Source organism: Zingiber officinale, chromosome 6A (assembly GCF_018446385.1).
Source record: "Zingiber officinale cultivar Zhangliang chromosome 6A, Zo_v1.1, whole genome shotgun sequence".
Classification (NCBI taxonomy): domain Eukaryota; kingdom Viridiplantae; phylum Streptophyta; class Magnoliopsida; order Zingiberales; family Zingiberaceae; genus Zingiber; species Zingiber officinale.
In genome coordinates this window covers 108,717,277-108,740,749 of record NC_055997.1, presented here as the reverse complement: position 1 = coordinate 108,740,749, position 23,473 = coordinate 108,717,277, and the positions used below count along the sequence as shown (strand labels likewise).

The window sequence follows — 23,473 nt, the reverse complement described above, 5'->3', positions numbered from 1 at the left end:
GCGCCGACGAGCTTCGTCGTTAAAGATCGAGAGCCGCGCCGACCGGCTATAAATATCCGCGCCGACGAGCTCCGTCGTTAAAGATCGAGAGCCGCACCGACCGGCTATAAATATCCGCGCCGTCGAGCTCCGACGTTAAAGATCGAGAGACGGTCCGGCGTCTATAAACCCTCCGGCCGGGAAACTGGGAGACGAGCCGACGTCTATAAAGACCGAGCGGAAAACCGACGATCACCATCGTTAAAAATCGAGTCGGTCCGGCGACTATAAATACCCCGGGCGGACGAACGAATATCAGAGGATTGTATTAAAACATTTAGGCCCGCTCGAGCGTTGGTCCTTCGATACTTGGCGTTTGTTGACTTCACACAGGCTAGATACGTGCAGACCGAGTAGGCCCTCCCGCTCGGACTTTGATTAATGGGTTAAGCCAATCGGCCGCGTAACGGAGAACACTTAGAGCATGACTGACTCTGAGCATAAACGTTATGCAAACAGAAGAATATTATGGATAATGATCAGGAAGACGCAAGCAGAGACATAATTGCATTAAAGGGAAAGCATGCCGAGCGGCAAGTACAAAAGGTTGCGCTGGGCGTAAGAAACGCAAAAACAAGATAGAGACGAGGTCATCATCTAGCCGTCCATTTCAAAACAAAGGGCGTCCCATCGTACGGAGCGTCACCGCCACTAGAGACGAGCCACGTGGCGCTCTGTCACCAAGCGCAATTAATGCGCCCATACCGCGCATGCTTTGGCTTAATGAAAAAGACTTGCGCGATTTTCAAGAGGATTTAGACAAGCAAACATCCACGTTGGGCACCAAAGCATACCAAGCGAAGAGCCGAGCGGCTAAATTTGGCATGAGGGCCGAACGGCTCAAGGGATATCAGCAGCAGCGGTAAGGCGACGACCGCCCGCTCGGACCCACAGTCCAGTCAGTCGGACTCACTGCCTCCTTCGACTAAACTTGAAGGGGAGGCAAGTGATCCGGCGGTAAGAATGGGGGACCCACAGATGGGGTCCCGTCCGAGCGGAACCAGAGATTACCCAGCCAAAGGTTTGGGGAGCGGAGGTGCCCGCTCGGCCGAGGACAGAATGGCCGAGCGGAGGTCTCCGCTCGGCCGGAATCGTGGCGAGGGAACAGTGGTTAGCCGAGCGGCCTATTCGCTCGGCTCGGGATATGGTATGTCAGCAAAGGCATGATGATTAGACTGTACGCAAGATGACACTATTAAAGGCCCCACCATCACGTCATGGAAAGGTTGATACAGTAGCAGTATGGTCTTATGGATGCCCTTCTGACAGGCCCACACCTAGGCATGGTCGAAAGCAGGTGATTGTTTCGATTGGTGTGCCCAGGCTCCTTCGAGAGGTCTATATAAGGCCTCCACTTCTTCAACCGGAGGTACACAAGTCTCGCATATTCAGAGCCACATACTTTCTTATTCCTTCGCCTGACTTGAGCGTCAGAGGGCCGTCGCCGGAGAACCCCCTCCGGCTCGGTTTTGTTGCAGGTTCGCCGGAGCATTCGAGGATCCAGCAGGGAGCGCCACATCCCCAACGTCCGTTGACTCCTGGTTCGGACAGGATCAATATTAAATTATTATTATTTTAAATAAAAATGGTTTTAATTTAATTAAAATCATTTTAATATTATAGTAGTTTTTATCTATAGCCAAAATTGCTATAATAATTTTTAGCATTGTAATTGATATATATCCTAAACCCTAAAATTGTTACAGCGATATTAAAAAAATATTCTTGGATGAAAAATAAAATAGTCTATTATTTTACAAAAAAAAAATTGGTATCTTTTTATTTAAAAAATAAAAGCAAAATTTGATTTTTACCTTAAAAATAAAATTTATTTTTTAAAAATTAATCCCCGGTAATTAATTCTTTTTATTATTATTATTAGCTAAATCTGTCCATTAATTGAGAAAGGTTTATTATTGGTTCAACTCAACCAACTAAATGAAGCGGTCCGGGTTTTAATTCCTTGAGTCTAGTGGGAGCGTTGAGCGCAAAATATGGCCTCCTTTCCCTATCGCCTCCTCCCCCTCCGCCTCCCCTTCCTTCGCCGCCAGCAAGCCTTCGCTACCGCTGCCGCCTCTCGAGCGGTCGCCGTATTTTGGGACCTGGACAACAAGCCTCCCAAATCCATACCTCCCTACGATGCAGCCGTCCGCCTCCATCTCGCTGCCGCCTCCTTCGGCCCCTTCCGCTTCTCTGTCGCCTACGCTAACCACCACGCCTTCCGCCACGTTCCCGCCCCCGTGCGCTCTGCCCGTGCACCACGTCGGGCTGGTGATCGGCGTGAGGCCGCTTCCCCCTCCCCCGTCCGTTACCTCTGCCGCGTATGCGGTCGCCGCTTCTACGTCCACGCCAACCTCATCAACCACTTCCACCAGATCCACAAGAGCGAGCAGGAGAAGCGCCTTCGACGAATTGAATCTGCCAAGGGAGGACGCAGAGTCCGGCTAGTGGGCGCGCTCTCGTTGAAAATGCAGAAGTATGAGAAGGCCGCGAGGGAGCTGTTGAACCCAGAAGCCGGATACTGCCTCGCCGATGAACTACGCAGGGCAGGGGTGGTGGTCCGGACAGTGGAGGATATTCCAGTAACCGCCGATCGCGCGCTGAAGGATCATATGATGGAGACGATGGATCGGGGCAAGGTTGGGTGCTTAATGCTGGTTTCGGATGACGCGGGATTTCTTGGGGTGATAAGGGAGGCCAGGACGAGGGGCTTGAAGACTGTGGTGGTAGGCCACGAGGCCGACGGAGTGTTGAGGAGGTGCGCCGACGCTTCATTGTTGTGGAAGGACGTGGTATCGGGCAAGGCAAAAAAGGCGGCGCCAACTACGGTGGGTAAATGGGTAGATAAGGATTTGCTGAAGAAATTGGAGTGGCGATATGAACCAGAGGAAGAAGTGGTGGAGGAGGACGAGGAAAGCAATCTTCTTGACGATGATAGTGATGCTGGAGATGAGGAAGAGGATTGCTTGGCTGCCATGGGCAAGGGACAAAAGAAGCCTTGGTGGAAATTGGACTCAGATTCCAGTGATCGACGTTAGTGATCATCTTGGGAAATTGAGAAGAGTTAATCCGAGAATTGCTGTTCTGCCATAGACTATACAATTATCTGTTACCGTCCAAATGTGGAATGATCTCCAGTTTTCTTGTTTATAATTGGTCCCAAATTATGAAACTTTGTCTCTGAATACTATCCACGATGAAGGCACATATATCTGCAACGATCAGAGATGGTGCCTTATGTCCACAAATTTCTGCAAATAAGAATCTTGATTTTGTTTCAGGTTTGTTCCTTGATTTCTTTTGATCTGCTAGGAATAAGTTTCAATGTTGTTTATTTAGGTTTTTCATTGTTGAATCTTCTAGCTATTGGCTTCATCCCCTTTATCTCTTCAGTTATTTTAAGGACAATCTAAGATCAAATAACAAATGAATAACTAAGCTAAAGGAGAAAGGGGGAAATGCTGGATTTCTAGTATCTAGTAATTTTCCTCAGTCCTCATTTAGTCTATGAGGCACTTTTTGGACTCTAAAGCATTGTTCTATTTATTTCCTTTGCATCATTAATCCAAAAGTCCTTACATTGAGTTGCTCACCATCATGTACATGGCCAATTTTCGTCGAACATAAGATAACATGCTATGTTATTTGGCTAGGCATAAGTTTAGCTATCTATCTTGCACATATGCATGCATTTGCAACAAGCATCTACCATTGATTCTTCTGTCATAAAATGCATTTCCTAATTTATATAATCTATCTAGGTTCTGTTGCCAGGCTTAGTGTATGCTAAATTAGCTGTTTTCACATTTGCTTTTATCAATGCTTATTGGTGTTGAATTTGAAGAGTACTGGTCCAAGTAGGATGCTCAGTAGGGAGAGAAAAACATTTAGATAGACTTCATTAGAAGAACATGAAGTATTGAAACTTTGGATAGCAATTATACCAAGTGTGTAAAAATTTGCTAAACATTTCTCATCAACAAGAAAGTCAGCTAGGTCATAATATCTGAAATGTTCAAGCTTCTTTGGAGGAATGTGCTGATTATCATGATTATTATCTTTGAATACAAATTACAAAGTCAAGAATCAAACAGTACATCCTTCCTCTAGCACCTATACTTTCAAATCCTAATGCAGTATGAAATCTATTACTTAATATCAGAGACCAGGCTAATAATTAATTCCTTGAGAAGCCCAATTTGAAAAGAGAAATACTAAGATATGACTTGTCGACTTACCAATCTATATTTACTTAAAAGATATGTGCGAGAATTGCCCTCTTATATTTGTGCTAACTAAGACCTTTAGCTGTATAATTAATAATAGATTATACAACATTATGTGTAATTCAATATCAGATGCAGTCCAGGTAAAATTATTTGGAGTGTTTTTAACAAATTAAATATACAAGTTATTACTTCATGTTGGCTCTTACTTAAAACGTCATTGTAAAGAATTTGATCCTGTAATTCTCTTCTTGAACATTTGGAGTTTTTTAAAGAACAAAGATCCATGTCCTATTCTTACCCTCCTACAATCTTAGCAATTTTTTTTATCTATAGAAAGTAATCATAAAGGAAACTTAAGTTCTCTTTTTTAGATTCTTATGCACTCATTACTACTTTTTTTTTGTCTCTTTACTGCTGTTCCAAAAAAATATATTTACATATTCTTCTAAAATTTCTAAATAGGATTATTGAATTTTTTATTGTTCAGATGAGTTATAAAATATCAATTTTTTTTTTTATTACCAGAATAATATAACACAGATATATGTTATGTGGACGAATTAGTATTTTATATGGTTTAATTTCAGGAAGTCTATTGTACCACAAATATTAAGATTTTCTTTGATATTTCATTTTGAATCTTAGTAAATTTACTCGTGTTTAAAAATTTGAATATTTCCCAACTGTTAAAATATAGTTTTATTTTATTTTCTGTATTTGATAACTACATGTAACATGCTGTCACGGTTCTCTGATCTTCATATATATTTTTTTGTAAAAAATGATATGAGAACAAAGTAGTCCACCCAGAAATGCATAAGTGAAATGAAGTGACCTACACCACATATGTTACACAGCAGAGCATTTGGTAAAACAAATTAATTAGATAGAGCCCAGTCAGGTTTCAACGAATGACCTCTTGATCTGCAGTTAAATGTTCTGCCACTGAGATATAGACCCAATTCTTTTATCTTAAAATATTAAAATATGTTGCCTGGTCATTCATTGCGATGGTTACCATGATTTTTTTTTTGTTTTATTACAAAGGATAATCTGAATCAACAATCAATTAATAATTCCATGTTTCTGAGTTCATCAAGTATTAACTGCTAACTTCGTGCCGTAAGTTTCATAGAATGAAGCTGCAAAGAATCAAATATGAGCCCCTTTCTCTTCATAGAGCAAGTTCCTACCCTATTATTCATTTAATTTTTGTTTTGATTTTGTGTTTGTGGAAGATGAGCCAACAACTCATGAGGAAATGGTCGAATGTTATTATCATCAGAGCCTTTTCTTGCTTTTTATGAGTGAGTTTTGCACCTATTGTTCATTTGATTTATACCTTGTGTATGTCAAAGGATGAGCCAACGCCTCATAATGAAGTGATCAGATATGTCACTCTCATTGGAGCTTTTTAGCATTCCATCAACAACCTATGTAGGTTGCCTGGCATGCATATTTCTAGATTTTTACATTTTTCATAAGCAGATAAGACCTAACAGAACTAGCGCTGAAAAGTCCTCTGGGGATTGTGCACCCACTGCCCATTGCATAACTGGTTTTTGCAGTTGTATAAAATACTCAAGGGCCCCTTGCAATTACTGTTTAGTTAGCTAATATGAGAGTTTGCACTTGTCTAATGATCTTTCTCTAGTAGAATTCTGAGAACAGCTAGTGTAAACTTTTAATGACTATATGAACTGAATAGTAATGGTTCTTTCCTCAATTCAGGCTTTGAAATAATTTATTTTACACAACCTTTTCATTGGATTGGGGTTTAAAACAAATAGATAGTGTTGTGCAAGGAAAAGTACAAATTTTTCATACCCTTTTGCTAATATCTTAAATTAATTTTCAGGAACGTTACAAGCTAAAGACTTCACACTCATAGGAACTTCAAGTGGCAGAGTTACCCACCCAACTCGGAGATGCTCTGCAACGACGGCTGCCATGGCCGACCTCTGCTCACCATCTCTACACTGTTCTTTTGCCGACCCCTCTCTTGCTTCATCACCTGCATCATGCATCACCACTAACGCATGTTACTTGAGCTATCTGTGAGATAAAGATTAGAAATGTTTGATTCATCTACCTGCTGTGGATTCCCCTGCTTCTTCTTCACGTCCTCATTCTTCTTCACCCTCAGAGCCACTGCGACTTCTGATGCAAATCCTTGACCATAAGCTTACATTGATCCAAAAGCCAAACAGATGATCTAAAAATGGAGTTTTTAAAACCTTGGAAAGTGATGAGGCGGTAGACATGACCGAGAAGGAGAACCTCCTTGGACTTGAGCAGTCTCACACGGGTGGCCTTCATGGCGGTGGCGCCATCCTTCTCTGAGTAGGACAGGGTGACAAGAGCGACGTGGTGGCCTGGGTTGGCTTTCATGACATCCGTAGCGTTCACTGGCCAGTAGAGTCGCTCCACCCTCCCGTCCGCGTGCTGGATCACCACTGCATCCAGTATCGCCTGGCAGTTCCCCATTCTTTCCTTGGATTGGATTGAGATCTTCTGTCTCTGATGGGATTAGCAGAACCTGCCTTGCGTTCTTGTGTGTTCTTATAGCAGAGAAAGAGGGAGCATGCTTCTTTGGTGGAAGGGCTACCTTCCAAGTTGTAAGATGTCCAGATGGTGCAGGTTTTGTTGAACTGTCTAAGGATGCAGCGGGTCGTGTATCAGCATCTTTAGGCACTATCTGAATCAGACCTAGAGTTCTAATTTAAAGAGGACAAACCAACACTAATTTTTTCCAGAATATTTTAATTCTGTTTTAACTCTTATCGAATCAATAAATTTTACCATTTGTGAAGTGTTCGTCATCATAATCTACTGCAAAAGTATACAGAACCAGTTTCTTGAGATTCTTCTTGTCATGGTCGTTTATGGATTGGAGGGGCCACACCACACTCCCAGAGATTGGATAAGACACTGAACCAACTGGTGATGCTGAAACAACTGGTTGCTTCTTTAGCTCCTTTTCTTTATTCCTCTCCCTAACTCTCTGCGATCTTGGCTCAATGTTGCCTAAAGGTGAGATTGCTTCTTGTTCTTATTCTCGTTCCTGCTTCATCGTATTGGTGATGTCTCTTGGTGTGAAAACAGCAGCAAAAGAGGGAATTTTCAGTCGTTTCTCGTGTTTCATCATTGCTGTTGCTTCATCTGAAACTTAAGGGTCATCGTCAGGTATGATTCCGATCTCATGCATGAGTAGGATTTTTTTTTTTTTAATTGGCACCAGATATTTAGCTTATATTGATTAATTTTGGATAATCCGGTCCTATAAAAATTTTTCATTAGTCATTAGGATAAATCGGACAGCATTTATAACAGATGACACATCAAACCATTATTCTTAGATCAATGACCTATTAAGGTAAATTTGTCGGAGGTAGGACTCGATTTTTAGATGCTTGGGAAACTAATAAAGTGTTCAACTGTTGCACCATTGCTGCACTAAATATCCAACTTACGTCGATTGATTATTGAGATGACCGGTTCAATCTCATAGAGAAATCGAAGAGTGTTCATAACGGATGGTCGTGTTTTTAAGTTAACTATCCATTTAGGGAAATTCATAAGATTGGAATTAATTGGAGTAAAAGGTGAAATTGTCACTTTAGCAACCCCTCTAAGATGATCTCATATTCTTTGGAAGAGGATAAATCATGGAAGTTGATCCTGTCTGAACACGATGAAGAAGGCTAGTTGGGAATGTGACTCCTTGATTGATTACGTGAAGACTCCGCTTTGATCTGTAACACAAAGAACGTCAATCCCGGGCCAGGGAAGGGGTCCCCGGCGTTGGCCCTCCATCGCTCAAGTCAGTCACTCGAATAGTAGAACGATGGCGGAGCAATGTAGTAGTAGTGAGAGCAACAGCATAAATAACGTATATCACATACCTCCTCCGGTGCATGGACCCCTCCTTTATATAATGCTTCAGTAGGCAACGTGCACGCTCCTCAAGGCATAGACATGCTCCTCAAGGCACATGCATATTTTCCCAATCATCCTATGAAAAGATATATAAGGAAAGTATCTCTGACACCATACCTTAATAGAGTATGTAAATCCTTGACATGACAATAAAAGCTTCCATAGTACGATTTGCATATTGACCATGCCCTGTTGTCAACGACATTACCTCACAAAGGGATATTACGAGATATGGGAAGGGTCCCACTATTTGGCCGAGCGAGGTAGCTGTTCGGCCGGGATTCCCCGCCCGATCGATCTCAGCTGCTCCTCTTCGTAGTACCTTGGTTTAGTAGATTATTTCTTGCCCAACTGGACAGGCGTTTCGATCACCTTAGCATTCCTTTGGTCAATAATGAGCATCTGATGTTCTTTCTTCAGTGACATCAATCGGACGAGCGATCTACTTCGATGAGGCTCTTGGCTAGTCGGGCCCTTCAGGCCTGATCGGTAGTTGACATCGACTTTTGCTCAACCCACTTTTGGTCAACCCGTTGGTTCTCTACGTTGATTGCACTGACTTTGACCTCCACGTTGGTTGTTGTTTCCGCCCTTGACCAACACTTGGTGGGCCCCTTTATCGTCGTATCACAAGTCTTCCTCTCAAGTTTAGTCGAAAGAGGCTGTAAATCCGACTAGCTGGACAAGCAGTGTCTCCGGTGACCTTCATGGCCGATCAGATATTCTAGGCTTTAGAGTCGCCGCTCAGTTACCACTTGCAGCCCTAGATTTAGAGCTGTCGCTCGGTTTTGCGTTCCACCGACCAAGAATTTACAGTCGCCGTTCGACTTACTCAGATTTAGAGCCGTCGCTTAGCTATTATGCATGTTGTAGTTGCTTCCTATCATGAGTTTAGAGCTGCCGCTCGACTAACAATTACTGACCTGGGTTTAGAGTTGTCGTTTGGCTATTTTTTAGTCAGAGATTTTTGCTGGTCGAGATGGTTGGCGATGACACTTAATAATTTTTTCACTTCTCGTCGCTTCCTCGGACAAGGGCCTTACCTTTTATTGGTTGCTAACATTCTCTCAATTTCTGAAAAAACTATACAAATCTCTGGTCATTATTGTTGAGCAAGTCGCTCATGCATTTTAATTAAGCCTCATTAATGCTCCCCTGTCGCCTGCCACCACATGTCTCGATCTCTATCATCGCACATTTGATGTGACAGGTGGATATCCACGATTGATATGACAAGTGTCGTTTCTAATTCCACAGCCAGAACTTTGCTTCATTTTCATTAACCTTTGATCAGACGGCTCAGACTGACTGTCCATTGGGTTTATAAGTCCTTACTCGTCGTCCTTTTCCTACTTCATCGTCATTCTCCTTTGCGTATGCATTCTGTCGATCCTCTTCTTCCTTGTCATCACTGGCGATATTTCTCAGTAAACTTTTTATTTCCTTCTCTTGTCACATCCTTGATCTTCTCCCCTCTCTGTTTTCTATGGCCGCGTCTCCTCAGCCTCCCGAGTTCATCTCCAGGTTGTGGTATACTTTAACTGAGTCTAAGTTCAACGGCGATGGAATCGATCAGATGAAACTTACCTATCATTCCCCTCCTGATTATCAAATCGACATCCCCTCTACTTATGATTGGCTCCATTTGCCTCCCGACGACCTTTTGCCCTTCTTTAAGGATCAGTTTTGTATCAGCCTCCGCTTTCCTGTTCATCCTTTCTTCTCCGCCATGTGTAGATATTTCCACATTTCCCTACATCAACTAGTGCCTAACTCCTTTAAGTTGCTGTGCGGGATGGTCATGCTATTCCATCTGCACAACATCCCTTTAGTACATCGGGTGCTCCACTACTTTTATTATCCTAAGTTATCCAAGCCAGAGACCTTTCTGTTCCAAGCCTGAGTGAGTGCTATCTTCTTTGATAAAATGTTGTCCTCCAATAAGCACTAGAAGGAACATTATTTTTTTTGTTCATTTTTTCGCTCGGTCTGACTTTCCAACTGGTTGGCAGATGGAAGTGATGAAAACTCCATCGCTCGGAAGATATCGAGGTCGATCAGACTACCTCCAAGTAGCCTCCAGTCTAGCCGTCCAGAAATACCACATACACCGGCTGCTATTAGATAGTGTCTTATATGTGTTCGGATTAAGCCTGATCTGAACACAGCTGCCCCTCACTCTGGGTATGGTCTTTCTTCTCCTTATCTTTAAATCTAACTGATTTCTCCTCCTTTCTTGCAACTCAAATCATGTTAAGGGCATGACTGAGTGGCAAAAACAAGCTCATAGACGCAACAATTAATGCCCAAGGCATTGTCGAGCTGGAAGGTCATGGCTTACTACCGGTCGACCAGTTTGAAGATTCAATCGGCGAAGCAGGAGGAAGCTACATGGCGGCTAGCGTGGCAGGAGGAAGCCAGACGATGGCTAGCGATGTCGTGGCTGCCACAGTCGAACTCCATCCCCAGCGGCTATCAATGGCACCGATTGTGACGCCCTCAGAGTTGGCCACTTGGGGCGAGCCATTGATCCAATGATGCAAGAGGCACCGAGGGGAAGCTTCGTCCCATTCGGCTACCTTTGCACTACAAACCTTAGCTCCCATCGCCTCACGTTTGCCTTCCGAGCGGGGTGAGACCCCATCTCTCGCCTTTCCCGAGCGGGAGATGGTCATTGTTACTACTCCTCTTTCATCCGACCGGACACCCTCACTATCCGTGATGCCATCGAGGACCATATGTGCACAACCCGTCACGTTCATTCCACCTCCGTCATCCCTAGCAGCCACTAGGTGTCTACTATCCGCCTTTCCCCTATGCCCTGGTCCACAGGATAGGCCACCTCCAAGCCATCAGGTCTGAGTGACCGAATACACATAACGACCATCATTCACCTACTAACGGACGAGTGGCATCATCCTGACGATGTCGAGCCATGCTCCCCCCAAACACCAAATCAGAATTTAAGGACTGCTAGCACATGTCTGGGGTGATGTCCGAGCCCGTGCAGCGACCATTTCTCCTGGAGCACTCGTGGACGGACATACTCAGAAGTCCACCGAGTTATATATCATCTTTATCTCTACTTTTGTATTTCCTGACCGGCACTTATTAACCTATTTTTATTGTAGTTCCGAGTTGAAAGCCTGGTCATGTACTAGAGGTTGACCTTCTTAGAGCACGAAGTGCAACAGTTGCGCGCTTCGAGCGACCCATCAGAAACCCCCTGGACTCACCTTGAGCAGTTAACTGCGGAGGTGGCTTAGTTGAAGGTTGACCTGGAAAGGTGCTCTGAGCAATAATGAGCTTAGAGCAGGCGCTCAATGTAGAGAGGAACAAGAATACTGAGCAGGCCTTACACTTCGACTGGCTCACCAAGCAGGCCAATACTTTTGAATTTAAGATCAACTCCGCAAATGCGAAGAAGCTTCGACTCATCGAGGACTTAGACATCAAAAATAAGGAGGCTTGAGTTTTAGCCCCAAATCTCAAGGAGGCGGAGGCCACTTTGGTGACTGAACGGGATAGCCGCTTTGCCTAGCAAGCGACTACGAAGCTCCAACTCGACACCAAAATGGTCAAGCTAGCTTCGCTGAAGTTTGAATTGGAAGCATCCCGAGCGGTCTTCAAGACATACCAAGAGGAGGAGCCTGGCTGGTTTGAAATTTTCAAGCGCAACTATCTCCATTATGACCCCTTCAATGATAGGCTCACGGATCGGGCTCTTCGTCTCTTTAACTTTGGCATTGATGGAACCCTCCAACAGCTGAAGGATAATGGTTATCTCTCTTCAGTACTGACCAGTAAGATTATAAAAAGGGAGAAGTTTACTGAGTCGTTGTCGAACGATGTGCTCAACTACCTCGACTAGTCGTCTCTTTAGATTTTAAGTTGCTTCTCGTACTCCCCCCTTTGTTATCTTGTAAAAATTTCTAAGTATAAGTGAATGTGCGCCCGTTCGGTAGTTTCCCCCTCTTGTTATAGGGCATTGTTAAATATTCCAAGTGTCCTTCTGTGCATTCCTGTTCAACCCCATAAGGCTACTCGGTTTCTCCGCTTACAGTCTTGTAATACTTACAAAAATCTTCCAAGTGCGAATCCTGCGCTTTCGTTCATCCATGTAATTATTTGATAAGACATTCGGTTGATCATTTCAGCATAGGTCGGACGACCTATTTGCTTTTTTAATCGAAGATCTCGATAACACCCTCTAAGTTTTATATCTGCCACTCGACTGTAGTCACTGCTCGATTCTCCAATAACATTCTTTTTGAGTTTATAGTCGTCGCTCGACTTTATCTGGCGTAGACTCTTGGATTTATAGCCGCTACTCGGATATTGTTGTCGTCGACTCTCGAGTTTATAGCCATCGCTCGACTGTTGTTATGTCGATTCCTGGGTTTATAGTCGCCGCTCGATTGTGGTTATTGTCGACTCCTGGATTTATAGTCGCCGCTTGACTTTTCAATTATTTTCATTTCACAAGGGTTTATAGTCGTCGTTCAACTGATAAATCAGAATTTATAGTCGTCGCTCGACTGATGAACTTGGGTCTATAGTCGCTGCTCTATTGATGAACCGAGGTTTATAGTCACCGCTCAACTAATGAATTGGGGTTTATAGTCGCCGCTCGACTGTTGTTTAATTGTTAGCCTGGAATTTATAACCATTGCTCGACTTTGTTTGATGTAAACTCTCGAGTTTATAGCCATCGTTCGGCTGCTATTTTTTTGCTGGCCTCGAGTTTATAATCGCCGCTTGATTGATAATACTTGCTTTACCCTGGTTTATAGCCGTCACTCGACTGTTGTCTTTTAGGCTTAAGGTTTTATAGTCACTGCACGACTTTTTGGTGATGAAGGACAGGAGTTTATTGTTGGTACCCCAAGGTTATTTTGATGTGATCAAACAAGTTAGGTCAGGTCCTGTTGTGTTTAACCTTGTGTCTAAGTGTACAAGAACTTAGGAGCACAGGACGTCGAGCAAAAGATGCAACTAGCGAGAAGGACGACACAGAAGAGAGTCGATGAGCTCGGTGCATTTGAGGGACGAGGAGCTGCGGAAGAGTACGCAGGTAGACGAGAAAGAGGTGCCCGACATTTCCGAGGGACGAGAAGCCAGGAGCGGAAGCTTGCCCGAGAAAGCCAGAAGTTGGGTTCGGGTAAGCCCTATTCCAGATGGCTGAGATCATTTAAGCAAGAGGAATCGGAGCGGAAGACCCGTACCAAGGTGAGTGAAATCAGAGCGGAAGACCCGAACTGAAAAAGTCAATGTGGTTGTGTTTCCAAGTCCAAGTGCCGAGAATCGAAGTTTATCCGGATCACATTTAACCGCAATCCATTGTAAAGGGGATAAAATTTTATCCCCCTCCAGGCGCCTGAAACTCTTCCAGATGCCCCGAACAAGGCTATATAAGCAGCATTGCTCCCAAAGCTTTTCAATAACAAGAAAGATCAATACAACACTTGTATGCACTTCATTTTCTGTTTATCTTTTTGTTTCTGAGCGTTCACTGCTGTAAAGAGGTTTCTCCACCTTAAGGAGAACTGTTAGTGCACTTTTTTGTCTTGGATTAACAACCTCCCCAGTTGTAAGCAAGTAAATCCGTTGAGTCTCTGTCTTTTAGTTTCTTAATTAATTTTATATGCAAGTATTCTTTTAATCAAGTTATTTGTCCGAGAAACGTTGTTTTGTTTGATTTGTGCAAGGGCTATTCACCCCCCTCTAGCCGGTCGCTAAGGGTCCTAACAAGTGGTATCAGAGTAAGGACGCTTCAGGAGGACTAACCATCAATCGAAGCACTGAATCGATGGCCGGACCGAGCATATTGTTGGATCGTGAAACGTCGATAGAGGGGGGGGGGTGAATATCGATTCGAAAAACAACGTTGAAAAAGAGTTAAGCGCAGCGGAATTTAAAAGAACAGACACAATAATTTTACTTCGTTCGGAGCCTGTGACGACTCCTACTCGAAGGCCCGTACTCCGTGAGTACTTTCGTTGGGCAATTTACTAGCAGCTCGAAATGATAATTACAAAGGCAGTACAAGAAATGCTAATAAACAGTAAAACAAAGCTATACCGACAGAAGGAAAACTACAAGGAAAAGAGCGTGTTGTCGGAGCTTCGTTAGCGTCGTTGGAGCGCAGAGTAGCAGAGCAAGCAGTCTAAGAGTTCTGAGTTCATGTTGAAGCTCCACCTCTGGGGCTTCTTTTATATGCTACTCCGGGCGCCTGGATCCCTTCCGGGCGTCCTGGTGCGACGTGGCAAGTCTAATCAGCGAACTCCACGTGACGACGACTAGGCTTGGATAAAATTTGCCTCCGGGCGCCCGGACTCCTCTTCTCCAGAAAGTCCTTCTCCTGCAAGAAAAGGTTAGTCCGAGGCAAATATACCCTGCAACACAGATTGTTAGCATAGTTTTATAGATAAGCAAATTGAGTATTAATTAGCAAAACAGAGTATGACTTAGATTCCGTCTTTCCGAGACCGGAATCTAGTCACGATCTCGACTTAGATATCCGAAATGGATCTAACGCCTAATGTTCCCTTCCCGGGAACGCGTCCTCGCAGTCACTCCCCTCCAGTGACTTACCTCACTTACCTGCCCGACGTCCGGTCAGCCCGTCGACCCGTCTGGACTTCGTGCCAGCTATCCGGTTAGCCCGTCGACCTAGCTGGACTTCGTGCCTAAGCGTCCGGTCAGCCCGTCGACTCGCTTGGACTTCGTGCCAGCTATCCGGTCAGCCCATCGACCTAGCTGGGCTTCGTGCCAGACATCCGGTCAGCCCGTCGACCTATCTGGACTTCTCCTGCACACTCGATCAAAGTGTTAGACAACAACAAACCTAACTTAACCTGATTTGTCATTCATCAAAACCTGAGTTAGACCATTAGTGCTAACCGCATCAACAATCTCCCCCTTTTTGATGGAATGACAACCTGGTTAAGTTAGTAAAAAATATGTGAAAAAGAGTTTAAACATTTTGTTCTAGTACGAGGTTTAAGTTAGTTTTTAATTTTATTTCATTTTTCTAACTTAACCACATATCCCTCCCTCTTTGGCATTCATCAAATAAGGAAGACAAATTAACCATTCAACAATACAGAATGCATAAAAAAACTGTAGGAAATTTAGGTTAACTTGGGGGAGTAATTTAGCTTTCGTTTCTTAACTTTTGTAAAATAACTAAGTTTTGAAAATAGCTAATTTAGTAACATAACTTAGTATTTAGTACATTTTGAGTAATTTTGAAAGATAATTTTTGCAAAATAAATTGACTTTGCAAAACTTAAGCAAGAGAATTTTAAGATCAAATTTTCAAAGTAAGTTTTAACTTTAAAAACACTTTTCAAACATGTGTTTTTAAAATCAAAATTTCAAGGTTTAGATTTTCAAAATGCGTTTCAACTTTGAAACACTTTTCAACCATGAGTTTTCAAAATCAAAGTTTCAAGACTGAGTTTGAATAAATTTACTTTTCAAGACTGAGTTTGCAAAGGATTCAATTTTCAAAACCTCAGTTTATAAAATCAAATTGAAGAATTTAGTTTTATAGAAACTAGTTTTCAAGAATAGGTTTATAAGGATAAGTTTTTAAGATTAAGGATTTCAAAACTAAGTTTGAAGAAAAAAAATCTACTTTTCAATACTGACTAAGTTTGTAAAAACTTTATGTTTAAGGTGGAGAGAATAATTTAGGTGCTAAGTGTTGATTTAATCCTCCCCCTAAACCTGATATCTAAAATAAAGCTTTTGAAAATATTTGCTAAGAATTTTTAATATAAGATTTTTAAAGTAATTGGGGTAGAATTTTCTAAAGAGATTTTAAAGAGAAAAAAATAACACTTAAGGAGATTAAAAAAAATCTCCCCCTGAATTTGATACTCCTTTAATTTATTACTCTCCTTTAATTTATTAATTTTTCTAGGGGATTTAAAAAGAAAAAAATTGAACCTCCCCCTAAATTGGTTACTTCCCTTAATTTAATATCTCCCCCTTAAGTTAATACTAAGGTTTGGTTGTGTTAAATTTCAAAACCCTAACACATTTGTCTAATTTAGTAACACTTATATTATTATCTCTTTATCCTTGGTATAATTGTTTATTTGAATTTGATTAATCAATTATTAATTAATTTTAGATTCAAGCGCTTAACTTTAGTTTAAAGTTAAATAAGATAAGATTTTATTAATTCAATAATAGTTAAGCATTATCAATAATTTATTGATTAGTTTTTACTTGATTTAATAATTTAATACTTAGTGAAATAATTTAAATTTCATATTACTTGATTGAGTTGATCAATGAAAGTGTTAGTTATAATTACTATTATTATTTTTATTTATTTATTTATTTTTTTTAAAGGGATTTCTAAAACAGCATTTAAAAGGAATTTAAAATGATTTTTACAATATGTTTTATGTCAATTAACATACGTTTGATTCAGTTTTGAATTTAGATTTAAATTAATATTAGTGGTTAATTTAAGTTTAAGTTTAATTTTAAGTTTAAGTTAAAATTTTTAATTTTAATTGTAATTTCAATATTAAGTTTTAATTTAAGATTTAATTTTCAGTTAAGTTAAATTAAAAAATAATTTTAAGGTTAAAATGATGTTTAAGATTAAAAATGAGTTTAAAGTTAAAATAATAATTTTTAAAGTGAAAATAATCTATAGAAATAATTTATTATTATTACTATTTTTTTAAGTTAATAGAATTTTATTATAGTAAAAAAATAAGAAGAATTTTTTAAAATGATACACAATTTTTAAAATAGTTTTAAAACGATTTTTAAAATAGTTTTTTTAAAATGATTTTTAAAAGTTTTTAAAATAATTTTTGAAATAATTTTTAAGTTAAAATAATTTTAAAAATATTTTTTAAGTTAATTAAAATAATTTTAAGTTAAAATAATTTTTATGTTAAAATAATTTTTAAACAATTTTTAAACATAAAAAAAAAATTTTAAGTTAAAATAATTTTTAAGTTAAAATAATTTTTAAGTTAAAATAATTTTTATGTTAAAATAATTTTTAAAAGAGTTTTTAAATAATTTTTAAAATGAATTTTTAAAATAATTTTTTAAATGAATTTTTAAAATAATTTTTAAATGAGTTTTTAAAATAATTTTTAAAAGATTTTTAAAATAATTTTTTAAAAGAGTTTTTAAATAATTTTTTTAAATGATTTTTTTAAAAATAATTTTAAAATAGTTTTTAAAGAATTTTTAAAATAGTTTTTAAAGAATTTTTTAAAATAGTTTTTAAAGAATTTTTTAAAATAGTTTTTAAAGAATTTTTAAAATAGTTTTTAAAGAATTTTAAAAATAGTTTTTAAAATAGTTTTTAAAGAATTTTTAAAATAATTATTCAAGAATTTTTAAAATAAGTTTTAAAAGTTTTTAAAATAATTTTTAAAAGAATTTTTAAAATGATTTTTAAAAGTTTAAAATAATTTTTTTAAAAGAATTTTTAAAATAAGTTTTAAAAGTTTTAAAAACAATTTTTAAAATGATTTTTAAAAGTTTTTGAAAATAATTTTTACAAGAATTTTTAAAATGACTTTTTAAAAGGTTTTTTAAAATAATTTTTAAAAAGAATTTTTAGAATAAGTTTTAAAAGTTTTTAAAAGAATTTTTAAAAGAATTTTTTTAAATGAATTTTTAAAAGGTTTTTTTTAAGAATTTTTTTAAATAATTTTTAAAAGTTTTTTTTAATAATTAAGTTAAAATAATTTTTAGGTTAAAATAAATTTTTAATTTAAAATAATTTTTAGGTTAAAATAAATTTTTAAGTTAAAATAATTTTTAGATTAAAATAAATTTTTAAGTTAAAATAATAAATTTTTAAGTTAAAATAATTTTTAGGTTAAAATAAATTTTTAAGTTAAAAAAGATTTAAGTTTAATTTTTAAAATAAATTTTTAAGTTAAAAAAAATTAAGTTTAAAATAAATTTTTAAGTTAAAAAAATTTAAGTTTAATTTTTAAAATAGATTTTTTAAGTTAAGAAAAATTAAGTTTAATTTTTAAAATAATTTTTTAAGTTAAAAAAAATTTAAGTTTAATTTTTAAAATAAATTTTTAAGTTAAAAAAAATTTAAGTTTAATTTTTAAAATAGATTTTTAAGTTAAAAAAAAATTAATTTTAATTTTTAAAATAAATTTTTAAGTTAAAAAAAATTAAGTTTAATTTTTAATATAGATTTTTAAGTTAAAAAAAATTAATTTTAATTTAATTTAATTTAATTTAATTTAATAGTCATATCACCCGATCTATGTTGTCAATCAGGGAATCCTATAATTTTGTAAGATGAATTAAGTTCAACTTTAAGGTTTGTTTTTAACTTGTGTTAGATTCAGGTTTAGCTTTGGGTTCAACAAATAGGCGTTCTCTGGATAAACTTTTGGGCTATGGTGAGTCACTCGGACATCATTAAAGTAACCATGCCTTCGAGGTTTTCCAAATAGTCCTATCCACTGGACTTAGTACAAAACTTTGGTCTAACTGGTTATGATTCATTAAGGGTAGCTTCGGTTAGTTCCACTTAGCCAGATGCACCAGGTCGAAGCCATATCTTCCTAGACATGCATAGACTAAGCTTCCCTAACGTACTATCATCCAAAACTTCACCAGTACCATTTTTCAAGTTAAACTTGAACTCTCTTTAACTAGTCCTAATTAACCTGTCGGGTAGGTTGGTTGGGGTTACCCTGTCGGGTAGGTTAGTTTTGGAGGTGCTAGCTATTCTGGAGTCTCTCCCTGAATTATTGGCCATTAATTTAGTTTTTAGTTCTGGGTTTATTATAGTTAAGTTTTGGTTAAAATTTAATGTTTAATTTGTAATTTAGATTCAAGTTTTTAATTTTGAATTAATTAAATTAGTCAAATTATCTTTCTTTAAGAGAATGTATTTAATATTTAAATTTTCTTTCAATTTCACTTTTATTAGGTTAATTGAATTATCTTTCTTTAATAGCTTATTTTTAAAGTTTAAGTTTTTATTCATTTTTAAATTTGAATTAATTAAATTGTTTAAATTATATTTCTTTAAAGGTTTATCTTTTAACCTTTTATTAATTGTTAATTTTGAATTTTTCGGATTATCTTTATTTAATATGTTATTTTTAACATTTAATTTTAATTTTGTTAAATTTAGTTTTGATTTTATCAAAGTGTTTGATTTTATTCTTATATTTTCTTTATTTTTTAAGTTGATATAATTAGTGGAATTTATTAGATTATTCTTATCATTAAAATTTAATTTTTTATTAATTAAAATATCTTGGATTTGGATAGGATTTTCTAAATTAATATTGTCTAGATTATTAAATAATTTATTAATTTTATCTAGATCAATATTGACCCTGTCATCTCTATCATTTGAGTTTTCAGATTTGTTTAGGTTCAAGTTTGAATTTTTTAAATTAATTGGATTTGTTTTATCAGATAATATCCTAGGGGTATTTTTGTAATTATTGTCAACTACATTATTTTCACATATATTTTCAGAAATAACCAGATCAATGCTCATATTTTTTAAACTACTATTAATAGGGGTATTTTGGTAAATATCACTAACCTTGAGCGCAACCCCTAATTCAGTAGGCTTTTCGATTGGATCTGTCCCGAGTTCGGATTCGATTTTTACTTGATCCTCGAGCTCCATCGGCTCCTCGTGAAGTTTGATCAATTGGGTCCAAAGCTCATGTGCATCTTTGTACTTTTCTAGTCTGCATAAAACATTGTTAGGTAAAATATTACAAATGATTTTACTTACATTTGTGTTTAGTTCTGAGTTCTGAGAAGGTTTTCTCAATATCAGCCAATAATCAAAGTTTACGCTTCCTAAGAAGCATTCCATTAATCGCTTCCAATAGTTGAAATCTTGATCGTATGGTGGTGGTTCGTGGGGGTTTTGTCCTTTTTGAAGAGTCATTATTCTTGCACACAGAGAAACAGAAAAAAAATTCCCAAGACTTGGTCTTGAATTAGCAGTGCTGAAAAAAAATAATATTTCACTATTTTCGGAAAAAATATTAATAAAATATTAATAAAATATTTGAAAAAAAATATTATTTCAAAATTTTGAAAATGTAATATTTTTTAAATACTAAACAATGATGAAAAGATGGCGATGTATTTTTCAAAAACCGTTTTGGAGGGAAAAAACAAAAGGTGTAAGGTTTTATTTAAAAGACAAACAATATCTAATTTTTTCTTTAAAACGACCCCCCTTTGCTTGATTGGTGGTTGCACCAAATCAGAGCGGTACCTGCTCTGATACCACTTGTTGGATCATGAAACGTCGATAGAGAGGGGGGGTGAATATCGATTCGAAAAACAACGTTGAAAAAGAGTTAAGCGCAGCGGAATTTAAAAGAACAGACACAGTAATTTTACTTCGTTTAGAGCCTGTGACGACTCCTACTCGAAGGCCCGTACTCCGTGAATACTTTTGTTGGGCAATTTACTAGCAGTTCGAAATGATAATTACAAAGGTAGTACAAGAAATGCTAATAAACAGTAAAACAAAGCTATACCGACAGAAGGAAAGCTACAAGGAAAAGAGCGCGTTGTCGGAGCTTCGTTAGCGTCGTTGGAGCGCAGAGCAGCAGAGCAAGCAGTCTAAGAGTTCTGAGTTCATGTTGAAGCTCCACCCCTGGGGCTTCTTTTATATGCTGCTCCGGGCGCCTGGATCCCTTCCGGGCGCCCTGGTGCGACGTGGCAAGTCTAATCAGCGAACTCCACGTGGCGACGACTCGGCTTGGATAAAATTCGCCTCCGGGCGCCCGAATCCCTTCCAGGCGCTCGGTCCTCCGGGCGCCCGGATCCCCTCCGGGCGCCCGGACCCCTCTTCTCCAGAAAGTCCTTCTCCTGCAAGAAAAGGTTAGTCCGAGGCAAATATACCTTGCAACACAGATTGTTAGCACAGTTTTATAGATAAGCAAATTGAGTATTAATTAGCAAAACAGAGTATCATAAGGATTCCGTCTTTCCGAGACCGGAATCTAGTCACGATCTCGACTTAGATATCCGAAATAGATCTAAGCCGGATCGACGCCTAATGTTCCTTCCCGGGAACGCGTCCTCGCAGTCACTCCCCTCCAGTGACTTACCTCACTTACCTGCCCGACGTCCGGTCAGCCCGTCGACCCGTCTGGACTTCGTGCCAGCTATCCGGTCAGCCCGTCTACCTAGCTGGACTTCGTGCCTAAGCGTCCGGTCAGCCCATCGACCCGCTTGGATTTCGTGCCAGCTATCCGGTCAGCCCGTCGACCTAGCTGGGCTTCGTGCCAGACATCCGGTCAGCCCGTCGACCTGTCTGGACTTCTCTTGCACACTCGATCAAAGTGTTAGACAACAACAAACCTAACTTAACCTGATTTGTCATTCATCAAAACCTGAGTTACACCGTTAGTGCTAACCGCACCAACACATATATCCACCGAAATTTGAGGGGGAGTTCGCAAGCTGGAAAAAGAGAATGCAGGTATTCTTTAAAACCGATTTTGAATTGCTTTTAATAATGAAGTTCGATTTTGTAGCAGCCGAAGGTAAGGAAGAATACCAGTGGACGAAGAAGGAGCAGACTGACTATGTGGCAAACGACAAAGCAGAGTTCTATCTGCTGAGCATCTTACCACTATAAGAAGTCAACCGGATCGACGCCTACAACTCAGCAAAGGAGCTTTGGGAGAAGTTCCTTGAGCTACATGAAGGGACGTCTGAAGCCAAGCTTGCGAGATGAGACTTACTTCACAACCAGCTCACCAACCTTCGATTTGAAGAAGACGAAACCATTGCACACCTTCACTCGAGGATTAAGGAGCTCATCACCGATCTTTCGAATCTCGGAGAAAAGATAAGCAACCGAGATTCGCTAAGGTATGCTCTTAATGTTGGTTGCTACTCGGAATATCGTACCGGTTTCCATGTACAAAAATTTTGTACAAGTCCTGAACCTTTCCTAACAACCTATTGTGTTCTTTAGAAATTAAATTTGGAATCATAAACAGAACTTAACATTATTGATTCTAAATTCAACTTATCTGTTCTTAGTGGTTTAGACTTGGATCGCAAACGATACTTAACATTATTGCTCCACATCCACCCATGTTACAAATTCAATTAAATATTAATTTTAGAGATCGACTTTCAGGTTAAACATGGCGAGACACTAGGCCTTCTTGGGTATGGGTATGGGAGCATCCACCACTTCCTAGACAAAGCCTTTCAACGAAATTTAATATTTAATTTCCTTATAGTAATCCTAGGTTTAACCAAAAAGAACAATCGAATCACAAGTTCGAAAAATAAAAGAAACACAAAATCGAAAACATAAATTCAATTACCTAGATTCATTAGCCTCTTGTGTTTGGTATTTCAAGATCTAAATAAAAGGGTGAACTAGTTATGATGCGGAAACTAATAACTAGTTATACTTTTTATAGCTTATAGACCTCACGATCTTCTATTGTATTTCTCTTCTTATCTCGGACGTCGTGTGGGCGACGATTTACCCAGACGAGAATCCACCCAAGCTTCCTTCTTCTTCTTGCAAGTTTCGGCCACCAAGAGTCTTCTAGAGATGAAGAACTTTTGCCACCAACCAAGCTCCAAGGGATGCTAGGAAACAATGCCTCCAATCTCTTCTTCTTCTCCAAGCAAAATCCGGCCACCAAGATCTCTCCAAGAAGATGATGCCGTCGGCCACTTAAGAAGAAGAATAGGGGAAGAGGAAGAAGAGAGGGCCGACCATCACCAAGGAAGAGAGGAATAATAGAAGATATGTTATGAGGTGAGACACCTCTACCCTCTCTTTTATATTCTTTGGTGTTGGCAAATAAGGAAAGTTTTAATAAAAATTTCTTTATTTTCTTTTGCCATAAAAAGGAAAATTTAATTGATAAAAAAAATCTTTTCTTCTATTAATGTGGTCGACCCCTACATGTCCTCCATACAAGGAAAGTTTTAAACATAAAATTAAAACTTCCTAATTTGTTTCCGGAAATTTTTAAAATAAAAATTTCTCTTTAAAAAATTCCCTTCATGGTTGGTTATAAAAAGAGACTTTTATAAATTAAAATCTCTCTATTAAAACATGTGGATGATTACAAAAAAGGAAAGTTTTCTCCAAAATTAAAATCTTCCTTTTAACTACAAATAAGGAAAGATATCAAATCTTTCTCTTAATCTTTTGTAGGAAACTATAAAAGTGAAGATTTATAATTTTAAAACTCTCTTTTAAAATCATGAGGATG

General features: G+C 38.3%; 2 protein-coding genes across 2 annotated transcripts; one reads left to right on the top strand and one right to left on the bottom strand.

The window, feature by feature from the left end:
* The first annotated feature begins 1,985 nt into the window (after positions 1–1,985).
* Positions 1,986–6,259, top strand: LOC121997356. Its single transcript, XM_042551723.1, has 2 exons — positions 1,986–3,320; positions 6,127–6,259. Exon 1 carries the CDS (start codon positions 2,034–2,036, stop codon positions 3,075–3,077), a length of 1,044 nt encoding a protein of 347 aa, XP_042407657.1. The 5' UTR covers positions 1,986–2,033; the 3' UTR covers positions 3,078–3,320; positions 6,127–6,259.
* LOC121997357 lies at positions 6,155–7,066 on the bottom strand. Its single transcript, XM_042551724.1, has 3 exons — positions 6,506–7,066; positions 6,361–6,428; positions 6,155–6,282 (listed from the first exon to the last, which is right to left on the bottom strand). The coding sequence occupies exons 1-3, from the start codon at positions 6,753–6,755 to the stop codon at positions 6,178–6,180; spliced, it is 423 nt and encodes a 140-aa protein (XP_042407658.1). The 5' UTR covers positions 6,756–7,066; the 3' UTR covers positions 6,155–6,177.
* Positions 7,067–23,473: the final 16,407 nt, after the last annotated feature.

What these genes read in the sequence shown, in the direction of transcription:
- LOC121997356 (XM_042551723.1), top strand. Translation starts at nt 2,034, where the DNA reads ATGGCCTCCTTTCCCTATCGCCTCCTCCCCCTCCGCCTCCCCTTCCTT.
- LOC121997357 (XM_042551724.1), bottom strand. Translation starts at nt 6,755, where the DNA reads ATGGGGAACTGCCAGGCGATACTGGATGCAGTGGTGATCCAGCACGCG. An exon ending in CCGCCTCATCACTTTCCAAG is followed by an intron (nt 6,429 to 6,505) that starts GTTTTAAAAACT and finishes GATTTGCATCAG; the next exon opens with AAGTCGCAGTGGCTCTGAGG. An exon ending in AGCAGGGGAATCCACAGCAG is followed by an intron (nt 6,283 to 6,360) that starts GTAGATGAATCA and finishes TGCATGATGCAG; the next exon opens with GTGATGAAGCAAGAGAGGGG.